At 39.4% G+C, this 11,334-nt stretch overlaps 3 protein-coding genes across 3 annotated transcripts; all 3 read right to left on the minus strand.

The window, feature by feature from the left end:
• Positions 1-1,715: 1,715 nt before the first annotated feature.
• Positions 1,716-2,434, minus strand: LOC130177390 (gamma-crystallin M3-like). The gene is made up of 3 exons (XM_056389098.1): positions 2,417-2,434; positions 2,087-2,329; positions 1,716-1,991 (listed from the first exon to the last, which is right to left on the minus strand). Exons 1-3 carry the CDS (start codon positions 2,423-2,425, stop codon positions 1,716-1,718), a joined length of 528 nt encoding a protein of 175 aa, XP_056245073.1. The 5' UTR covers positions 2,426-2,434.
• Positions 2,435-5,255: 2,821 nt separating this feature from the next.
• On the minus strand, positions 5,256-6,034 carry LOC130177626 (gamma-crystallin M3-like). Its single transcript, XM_056389521.1, has 3 exons — positions 6,026-6,034; positions 5,647-5,922; positions 5,256-5,557 (listed from the first exon to the last, which is right to left on the minus strand). The coding sequence occupies exons 1-3, from the start codon at positions 6,032-6,034 to the stop codon at positions 5,279-5,281; spliced, it is 564 nt and encodes a 187-aa protein (XP_056245496.1). The 3' UTR covers positions 5,256-5,278.
• Positions 6,035-8,730: 2,696 nt separating this feature from the next.
• On the minus strand, positions 8,731-9,478 carry LOC130177381 (gamma-crystallin M3-like). Its single transcript, XM_056389084.1, has 3 exons — positions 9,470-9,478; positions 9,109-9,357; positions 8,731-9,012 (listed from the first exon to the last, which is right to left on the minus strand). The coding sequence occupies exons 1-3, from the start codon at positions 9,476-9,478 to the stop codon at positions 8,731-8,733; spliced, it is 540 nt and encodes a 179-aa protein (XP_056245059.1).
• Positions 9,479-11,334: the final 1,856 nt, after the last annotated feature.

The raw sequence follows: 11,334 nt of genomic DNA on the forward strand, positions 1-11,334 counted from the left end.
ACTGGTACACAGTGTTAGTTAAAGGGAAAGGAGACGAGGTTAGGAAATCTAAATTATCCATTTGGACATGATGGGTAAAAAAAAGCTATTTCAGAAAGTTGCTGTCTTGTATGCATTTGAAGAAATGTGCTTGGTGTACAGTAGATCAAAGTCCGTTTGAACATCAAACGTTATTTAAATCGATTCACAAACAAGATGAAGCATTGAGTGATTTACAGTGGACTGATGGAGCCTCCATTAGCATATTATAGCTATAAACATTATATCACAGTAACTCAGTACAGTAATGATGTATCCAGTATCCCGGTAAAAAGTCAGTAGTGTGTAGTGTAATTGAGTGGAATTATTTATGCAACAGCAAAGCAACGCCATAGAAACCACCTGGCAACCACTTAGCAACTCAATACTAGAAAACTGTAACACCCTAGCAACCACTTATAAACGTGATAACATCCACTTACCAACCATCTGCCCATCTGCGTACCGGGTGTTTTAATTAAAAGATTCAAAGGAGGTATTTGTAAGTTTTGATACATAGCCAACATTAGCATTAACTGTTTACTTACCAGTCTTGCCAAGAACGTTAGCCATCGTCGTGTTTACAAGCCAAGAGGTTATAATACACCCTCAGGTCAGACTGGACGCTACAGTGACTCGGTATCGGAAAGTGACAGGATGTGTTGAGCAAGCTGGGGCTGAAGTTTGATGTTGAACTCACGTTTCTTCTAGACTGCTAAGTAAGAAGCTGTTAATGCTAACGGTGGCTATGTAGCAATAGTAAAACTGACAAATAGCTCCTTTTAACTCTGATTTCATATATTGACAAAGACAATGCTAATGTGCTGTTGTTTTGTAGGTATAGTGTGTATATGCATGATCGCCATCTTGGTACCATTTGCTTGTTTATATACTAGTTATCTAATTTCACGGCAGTCCATCCAATAGTTAATAGAATATTTCAGTCTGGACCAAAGTGGTGGACAGGCTAACAGATGGACTGACATTGACACCCGTATTCTATCAAGTGCACTATGTTTTTAATTTTATACATAAGCATTCCCTGAAATTATGTAGGTGTACACAGTATATTATGATCTATGTCTTTGTTGCAGCTCTCTACATGTGTTACCAGAAGATATCTTGTTCTATATTTTATGTTTGATATAAAGCATTGTCTTGCAGCCCGATGTAATATGGGCCAAATGTTTGGCATGACGCAGGAGTAAAACTGAACTAGAGACTATCATGTGATGGGATCACACCAGCTGTGATGCACGTCAACATGTTGATTTTCTGACCCACGAGTATCCAGTAGTCATTTATATATTATCAGATAAGCACTCAGAACTCATATGTTGGTCCACACTCATTTTTCAACTTCGAAGATTTGAAACGTCCTTGGACGGTCTTCATTTTGATCTCAACTACCCACCTGTAAAGTTTCGTGACTGTATCTTGCATCAGTTGTGATTTTATTGTGGTGTCCACACTCAGACAGACAGCCAGACATATCAACACCTGCCAAACTACTCAAAACCTCGACATCCATCCACACGCTGTCGCAGCTGGTAAAGTACAAATATGGTGGACATTACGAGAATGTTTACTCAAAACTTACTCACTGAAGTTTGCTTTTGTAGAGAGATTATACTAATTAAATACCATGACACCAGAATTTAGAAAGTTACATCATTTATTGAGGTTGAAATGTACAATTAGCACATGTCCATGATGCGCCTCATGCTCATGAACCTGGTGCCGCTGGTGCCCATCTCCCTGAAGTTCCTGTACTCTCCGGGCCTCACGTACATCATCTTGCCTCTGTAGTGGGGCTGCTCGTACATCAGCCAGTGGCCGTCCATCACCTGGCAGGACTGGCAGTCGTTCATGCGGTAGCGGTCCTGGATGTTGTCACAGTCCTCGTTCAGCTCCTGCATCTGACCACCGAAGTTCTCCCTCTCGTAGATCTTCATCCTGAACTGGCCTCTGTGCTGTTTTAAGAAAACAAGCCACAAAATGATTAATTTGAGGAAAAATATTTCATGTCTTTCGAGAATTTAGGTTTTGATTGTGTTTTTATACTTACCATGGGGATCATACGGCAAGACCTGATGCCACTGCTCATGCCCATCATGCTCATGTAGTCGGCGTACTCGCCCCTCCTCATGAAGTACTGGTTTCCCATGTAGTTGGTGCGCTCGTAGACCATGAAGCAGCCGCTCTCCACCCTGCAGGAGTGGCACCTGCTCAGGTAGGAGGACATGTCGGCGCAGTCGCTGCTGGTCTCATAGGAACGACCCTGGAAGTTCCTGTCCTCGTAGAAGATGATCTGAAAAAGAAGCAGAGGGGTTTTAATGACCAAAGTAATGATAAAATATTTGTAGGCGAATTAATTATTTTTTTTACTGTTTCCTACCTTGCCCATGTTGACTGCGGTGGTTTCCCAGATCTCTCAGAGAACTGTTTTTGAACTGATGCCCTGTCTCTCTGAACAAGTTACATTTATACCTGGACAGAGACAAAGACTGTGTGCCTCTCCATTGTTCAAAGCCCTGACCCAGCAACCTAGTATAAAGAAGCCTATAGAGTTTTGAGTTGCTTAGCAGGGGTCAGGGTCACAACCTCTAAACAGAATTTTCCCTCTTTTTTTTTTTTCAAAAAATAGTTTAGGACTTTTGTTATATATGAGTATTTTATGTTTAGTATAAAAATTGTTGCTGGAAGCTGCACAATACAATTGATTGTATTAGTCAGCTATTCAAAAGCTGCAGTTACTTCAGTTATAGCTTTTTGATTCTCCTAAAACAACAGGAGCCAACGAGCCAACATTTCACCAAAGCTAAAACATTCAGTGGACAAAAGGGTTTTCAAACAAAGTCACAATAGAAACCATTTGTGGGTGAGAAAGTCATTTTATTGTCATCTGAACCGTGGTAATATCAACTATGAACAAATCCCACACACTGCCTTTCAGTTGGTGTTAATGAAGGAAATTGGTTAGGAGAGAAAAATTAAAAAAGAAAGAAAGATGGATAGTCATGGATAGGTTTAGGTGCACAGTGTTACTCAGTTAAATGGCCTTGAGCAAAGAAATTGATCTCAAATACAAAACACACTCAATATTTTACGAGCATGATATTTAGAGAATGTAGAATTTGTAGAAATCAAAACCGAAATATTGATTGTTTTAATTAGCATTGGTTCTGTCACAATGACGTATAGGTTACCACGACGACCCAGTCTCTTTATTCATATCCAATACACCCTTTGCATTACGGTGGTCTTTTAAATCTGAAATCCTTACATTGGAACTATGTTTCTCTGGGCTGTATACAGGTAAACTGGCACTGGGCTTGCTTGAATACGTTTTGTTTATTTGTGTAAGGACAAATATGTAGCATGAACTAAAACCACATACCGCAGCACAACTGAGTCAGTGCTTCATGTCTTGGATTCATAAGATATAAGCAAGAACGTTTTAGAGATTGTTCACAGAAGTCTTGTTGAAAATGTTCTTTACTTTTAATAGTGTATACATGGTATGGGCACCTGGGGGCAGAGAACACGCAAACTATCTGAATTACAGACATGACCAGTAAAATTACAGGGAAAAAGCAGTAACAGCTTGATTTTATATAAAGTGCTGTAAAAACAAAAACCTTGACAAATGGTGTCTCATCCTGTTTATTCTTAAAACGGCCCTCAGGAGACTTTCATACCAAATGCAACAAGTGTGGTGTCTGTCAGTGTGCTTGTTGCGTTATTTATTATTGTATGTATTGTGATTTACTATAATGTGACTTTAACCAACCTGTGAAGCTGAAGGCAATTTCATGATTGGTTTTTCGTGTTTGTTTCGACGCTGCCTCATTAGCAGGATTCCAACAAACAAATGAACTCGAGTGTAGTGTAGACTGGACGCTACAGCGGAAAGTGACAGGGCGTTTCGACGGGGCCGGGGCTAGCTGGTTAGCATGCTAACTTCAGTAGAAGAAAAGAAGTGATATAGAGATATAGAAGGAAAACCAAAGGGGTTGCTGTTCTCCGCTGGAGACAGCTCTTGGTAAGTAAAGTTTGATGCTGAACTCGCAATGTTTCTTCTAAACTGGTCGGTAAACAGCTGCTAATGCTAACATTGGCTACGTAGCGATACCAGCTGCCCAGAACAATGAAACTGAACATTAGCTCAAAGACAGTGAGTTCGGCCAGAGTTAGTATTAACTAACACCCCTGAACCGCAAGGACTTAAACTTCTTAAACTAAGTGTCAATGTTCTGGACACGCTTGCTTTATCGTTAGCAGCTACAGCTGAACTTCTCACAGTAAGCAACGACTTTAGACTCAGCCTGATTATTATTATTTTCCCTCTTTAGAGTCTCACTGTGTTAAATGTCTCAGGTTAAAGCATTTACAATAATTGATTCTCATCAAAAATGGATTATAATTCAAGTTTGTAGAATTCATGTGATTCTAGTTGCTGTTGGTGTCTGAAAAATTGATGTGCACTGTAGCAGTAACGCATGAGTGTGTTAAAGTAAACCTCCAAAAACAATGTGTCCTGCTCTTCCTACAGTGCAGCTCGATAGCATCTTGACACGAGGCTCTTGTTGCCCTGCAGACTCCTGTCTTTCATGCCCCATACGAGGGTCCCCCCCCAGCCCAAACAGACATATCTCTGGTTGTAAACTGACAGTACATAATGCATCTTGTAGATCACCCAGCTTCTTTAAAATATATTCAAACTACTAGTTTAATTATATAAAGCAAAAACTAAAAAAAATCTCCAGGAGCCATATTCTAAGAGTAAAGGGGAACAAATTTAAAGCAGTTAAATGTGAAGGTAGAAACTACATAAATGTGATTCTGTTAATTTGACTCAAACCAAACAAATACAATTAAAAAAAATCTTAATTTCATAATTACTCATTTATTTACAAGAACTGATTAGGCACTTGTCCTTACATTATGTGGAAAAAGATGTATAATATAGGGTGAACTGTGTGCAGCAGAAGCTAAGCTAATCCATTAGCTATAACGCTTGTTCTATGAGGGTCACGGGGGGCATGAGCCAAACCCAGCTGACCTTGGGTGGGGGCAGGGTGTAACCTGGACAGGCCACCAGTCTATCACAGTCCAAATAATCTGTGTGGGAATTTGAACTCTCTTATAAAATACTACATACATTATTAGATACCATTGTGAACACAACATAAGACTCTTCAAAACAAATTTTACAAAATATAATCTTTATTTTGTATTATTATGCAGTATGCAGAATTTAATAGCAGGAATCCACGATGCGCCTCATGCTCATGAACCTGCTGCCGCTGGTGCCCATCTCCCTGAAGTTCCTGTACTCTCCGGGCCTCACGTACATCATCTTGCCTCTGAAGTGGGGCTGCTCGTACATCAGCCAGTGGCCGTCCATCACCTGGCAGGACATGCAGTCGGACATGCGGTAGCGGTCCTGGATGTTGTCGCAGTCCTCGTTCAGCTCGTGACTCTGACCACCGAAGTTCTCCCTCTCGTAGATCTTCATCCTGAACTGGCCTCTGTGCTGTAGAGAAAACATTTCAAACTTTTGATCAAACAACTGTTCAGAGATAAATAAATATAAAATGACGCCCAGAATATGAAAATCCTTACCATAGGGATCATACGGCAAGACCTGATGCAGTCGGACATTCCCATCATGCTCATGTAGTCGGCGTAATCGCCCCTCCTCATGAAGTACTGGTTTCCCATGTAGTTGGGGCGGTCGTAGACCATGAAGCAGCCGCTCTCCACCTTGCAGGAGTGACACCTGCTCAGGTAGGAGGTCAGCTCAGGGCAGTCGCTGCTGGTCTCATAGTGACGACCCTGGAAGTTCCTCTCCTCGTAGAAGATGATCTGAAAGCACAACAACGCTTCATCAGTGCCACCCTCAGAAGCTTTTTACTGATAATTTATTAAAGAACTTTATAAATTAAAACTAAAATGTTCTTTTGGTTAATTATTTTTTAGGTGGATCATTCCCAGTACCTACCTTGCCCATGGTGACGATCTTTTGGTTGTTCCTCAGGACTGAGCTGTGGCTGCTGTGTAGCTCTGTCGGCTGTAGTCGTTACTTTTATACTTGCTCAGTGTGAAAAACGTATGTAGGGCTTCTATTGTGCAAATGACTGACTCAGCAACATGCCATAGTAGCCTACTGAGCAGTCAGGGCACTAAAGGGTTATTATGTAACACTATACCACTCTGGTGGAAACGCATGTAGTGTACAAGGAGTATTGTTGTCCAACATAAAGAAAATAAAGAGAAGTTTCCAACTGTAATATTGCAGCCATCTCTGTCCTGCAGAGTGTATGGGATCATTCACTGACTAAATGATAAAGATATTTTATTAGAAATATGATTCAATAACCCATTTATTTGATAATATCAGATAACTAAAGCAGAATGAATGTTTTTTTTATGTAGTTGTAATGTTGTAACTTCAACAAACTCGTTGGGTACAAATGAAGAAATTCCAAGAAGGCTGGATTGATTCATACATTCAGTTTGTCTTACACATATTTGAGTTTACTGCACATCTGTGACTCGATGTATGATAAACACACTAAAGTTGTAATTTACACAGGTCACTGTGAGTTATTAGCTCAATTGATCTATGTGTCAGACCATGTGGTTGCACGTTTTAGAAACATAATCAAGTCAAATCAATTTTATTTATACAGCCAATATGACAAATCACAAATTTTCTTTACAAGGGGCTTCACAACCTGAGCAGCATATGACACAGTGTATTGTCAGATAACTAAAACTCAAGTTTATGTTTTATATTAACTATTATATTAACTATTTATCTAAACATTGATACATTGGTCTTAAAAAGTGATAAAGAAATAAAGGTTTGATAAGATTTATTGAACTGAGCTCAATAAAATCCTTTCTTTTGACCTGTTTGGAACCAGCTAAAGAAACACAGCCTTAATCTACTAAATCTTCACAGTATTTGTAGTTCGTTAAGCTTTACTCGGCTCATTTAAAGGCAAATTACATGATTAGAGACATTCGCCATTAACTGATCCCACTGGTGCTTCTTTTTTCAGTTTGTGAACATTAAGAAGTGGATGAATACGAGCATCAGTCCAGATGGAAACTTGTGTACTCAGTTTCTTTTACTCTTAAAACGTAAAACTTAATGTGCCCTGAGTTGTTGTGGGATATGTACATGTATCCATCCCTCCATCCGTGGTCACCTGGCGCGACATGATACCTGACGTTACCCTCATCTGCCCAAGAAATCTAACTGAACAGGTGAATGCACCAGAGTTGGGTGAAGTTGTGTGTGAAGGATTTGCTCTGCAGTGGGACAGAGATGATGATGTGTCTGAAATGAGAGCTGGTGTTGACATTATTGCTTCTTAACTTGACTAATGATCTATTTATTCTGATTTTATTATTTTTGACTGTCTCCTTTAAGGCGTCATTAGGAGTCTGCAGAGATAGCACAGAACATTTCTACATCTGAATGAATCACTGTTGTATTTTTAACATATTTGTCAATTTTAGTTAGTTTGCCTTTAATGAGTCATGACCACACACGTTCATTTGTTCTGTATTCTTTTTATTATTATTTTTCATTTCATTCCAAAGACTCAGCACCTCTTAAACAGTCTTATTTACTTCCTCCTCACAATCGTGACAGAACTATAATCAGCTTTCTCTTTATATACGACCCAATAATAAGAAATGCACAGACTTGGGCAAAAAAGGGAGAATTATTACATTCACTCCTTATTGATTATCACAAGGTTTCTACTTTTGTGGTGACAAGTAGTTTAAGGTATGTTAGATTAGTAAACCAGGGACCAGGGTCTCTCCTACCACCAGCTATATCCAAACATAAATGATTATTATTATTTGAATCTTTAATTGCAAGGACTACTAATTATCAAAGGGACCTTTTTTGAAGTTTGGCCTCATTAGTTCAAGAAACATGACCGAATGCAAATATTCCTAAACTTTGAATTTACTTTCTAAGTTCGTCTTAAAACAACATTCACCTGCCTGTTTGTCCTGCTCATACTGGCCAAAATCCACAGTCCTCATTAATACAAGTCAAAGTTTAGCTGAAGTTGATTTGAGGCTTCAGCAGTCTGAGTCTCAGTGAGCCAAGCTGCACAACATCAGAGCCGTCGTTAGCATCCTCGTTAACATAACGAGTCCCACCTGCAGCGACATGTCCTTACATGTGCTGTGAAAATAACCTTGCACTACAACTGTTATTGGAATTTCAACACTTTAATATTAATAGTGGCATGCGAGTGAAATATTTTATTCGCTGTATGTTTCGAAACAAATAAACTTTATGGTGTTGTGTATCTGCTGCAGTAATGTTAGGAAATGTCTGGAAAACCCTGCAGTGTCAGAGGTAACTGTTTCATCCTTTGAACTTCATCTCTAATGTCATGTGTCACATTTCATAGGTAGAAGAAGAAGAAGTCTTAACCTTGGGGTATGGTGATTAAAAAAAGAAGTATTCATTACCAAACTTTCCTTTGAAATACAGGAACAGTTGGATGCTGATAATTCATAAAATTGTCTCTTTTATTTTGAAATACAGCCCAAAAGGAACTGTTGGATCAGTGGTTGCAGTTTTGAATCTCAACATGAATGATAAGTTGACAAATTTTTTGTAGATATGAAACATTTATTCATATTTATAGATTACATTTTCAGGTCTGTCTAACAGGAATCCATGATGCGTCTGATGGATCCGATCCTCATGTCCATGGGACCCATGCCCATGTCTCTCATGCTCCTGTACTCTCCGGGCCTCAGGTACATCATCCTGCCTCTGTAGTGGGGCTGCTCGTACATCAGCCAGTGGCCGTCCATCACGTGAGCGGACTGGCAGTCGGGCATGCGGTAGCGCTCCTGGATGGAGTCGCAGTCCTCGTTCAGCTCATTCATCTGACCACCGAAGTTCTCCCTCTCGTAGATCTTCATCCTGAAGGGACCTCTGTGCTGTAAAATGACAATTAAGGGAACAAAAAATTACTTTTCTTTGTCTCTTTAACATGTACATGAGAGCTCATCATGACTCAAATCGAAGCTTCATACCATGGGGATCATGCGGCAGGAACGGATGCAGTCACTCATGCTCATTCCCATCAGGCGCTGGTTGTCAGGGTACTCTCCCCTCCTCACCAGCATCTGGTGGCCCATGTAGTTGGGACGCTCGTAGACCATGAAGCAGCCGCTCTCCACCCTGCAGGAGTTACAGCGGCTCAGGTAGGAGGTCAGCTCAGCGCAGTCGCTGCTGGTCTCATAGGAACGACCCTGGAAGTTCCTGTCCTCGTAAAAGATGATCTGAAAAAACAAACAAGTACGTGTTTGAAACCACCTCACAAATAACACCTGCTCTGAAATGTTATATATATTTATCAGCTTAAATTATAACATAAAAGAAATGCTCTCTTACTCTGCCCATTTTGGTGTTCAATGTGCTTCCCCTGATTGCACTGGTACTTCTCCCAGCCGAACTGTCCGTCACTTTTATACCCATCATGATAGCTAAATGATCTATGGAGCCATTGTTTTGAACATCTTACTCAGCAGCGTAGCATACAGGGCTATAATGTTTGTTAAATCGGTCTGTAAATGGTTATTATTCCAGACTGCATGCATCTGGGGCAGTGCCAACGGCAGCAGCTCTCCTATGGGGGACAGGTGGGTGACAGCAGCTACTGTATGAGCTGGGACTCTTTGTGCTGTCAGTGCTGGGTCTTTGTTACATTCACAGGTTACTCATCAGGCCACGTCTTTGTCTTACCATTCACTTCATGTCACTGAAGAGAGCTCCACTGTTCACTGACAACAATGACAAAATATGTGCTTTTATTACGCTGATGGCTTTTGTATTGAACAATTCATGTAACAAAGTACAAGTTAGAGTACTTACGTATAAATTTTAGTAATTGTTTTTGGAGTGGAGTATTTCCATTTTCCACTACACTACATTTCATTTTAATTACCATCTACAGTTACTACAGTTACCTCACAAATTAGGATTTCACATACAAAACATATTTAGCTTATAAACAGTTTTTATTGATTAAACAACTTAATTATGTATGAAATAATTAAAATTAGCTTTGCTACGAGCAGATACAACAGTGAAATGCTACATACACATTAGTGCAGCTGTAATAATGATCCAATAATATAATATATAACGGTGTAACACTCACTCATTTTTCTGCACTGTTGTATTTTATGTGCCGCACATTTTACCTCTAGGGCCAAGGAGATAAAGTTTATTTACTTTTACTTTTGACACTTAAAGTTAATTTTGTTGATCTTACTTTCACTTACTTTTTCCTTTAATAACTTCCATTTGCGGTTTTACATTGTGATATTGTTACTCTTACTTAAAAGGGGTATTTGTAATTTTTACTATCGCTACATAGCCAACGTTAGCATTAACAGCTGTTCAGTCTCACCAAGAGCTTCAGCCATAGTTGCGTTTACAAGACAAGAGGTTGTAATACGTCGCCTGAGCAGCGCTACGTCTTCAGCGCAGACTAAACACTACAGTGACTCGGTATCGGAAAGTGACGAGGTGGTTCAACCGGGCTGGGTTTAGCTGGTAAGCATGCTAACATCAGTAGAACAGAGGAAATTATGGAAATAAAAACAAAACCAGAGTTTGTTTCCACCACTGGAGACAGCTCTTGTTGAGTAAAGGAATTAAGTTTGATGCTGAACTCACAACGTTTATTCTAGACTAGTAAGTGAACAGCTGTTAATGCTAACATTAGCTATGTAGCGATAGCAAAACTTACAAAATGGCTCCCTTAAAGGATTTGAATACGTCCTCCATCAATGTTGTTCTATTAGTGTTTATTTCAAATGATAAACCAGTACAATGAGGATTTAACACATATTATCACATTTTATTGACAATATAATAACTAATGCAGCATGTATTACTGTTTGTGTGTTTAAATTCAAAAATGTTTAAATGTTTAACGCTGTACATTGATGTCATCTGCAGGTGTGACTTTCGCTGTGTAGATTTAAAGTTCAGAAACTGAATGACTTTGAGCTTTTTGTCTCTTTCTGAAATGTTATGGGTGTCCATCAGAAATGCTTAAAACTAGAATTAAAACTATAATATAATGAACATCTATTGTGCACAAAATGAAGCATGATGAGGGAAAATAAAAAGGTTCTACATACTATGTACAGCAAACACGAGTAGTAACAACCAAGTCTATTAAGTTGATAAAGCAAAGGCAAAACCAGCAGTTCATTTATTTATTGAAACACTCAAAATCAAAGTAT

This window comes from Seriola aureovittata, chromosome 11, assembly GCF_021018895.1.
Source record: "Seriola aureovittata isolate HTS-2021-v1 ecotype China chromosome 11, ASM2101889v1, whole genome shotgun sequence".
Taxonomy (NCBI): Eukaryota; Metazoa; Chordata; class Actinopteri; order Carangiformes; family Carangidae; genus Seriola; species Seriola aureovittata.

Coding starts and splice junctions, on each gene's coding strand:
- LOC130177390 (XM_056389098.1), bottom strand. Junction 1,992..2,086: donor CTTGCCGTATGATCCCCATG/GTAAGTATAAAA, acceptor TTCTTAAAACAG/CACAGAGGCCAGTTCAGGAT.
- LOC130177626 (XM_056389521.1), bottom strand. Junction 5,558..5,646: donor CTTGCCGTATGATCCCTATG/GTAAGGATTTTC, acceptor TTTTCTCTACAG/CACAGAGGCCAGTTCAGGAT.
- LOC130177381 (XM_056389084.1), bottom strand. Junction 9,013..9,108: donor CCTGCCGCATGATCCCCATG/GTATGAAGCTTC, acceptor GTCATTTTACAG/CACAGAGGTCCCTTCAGGAT.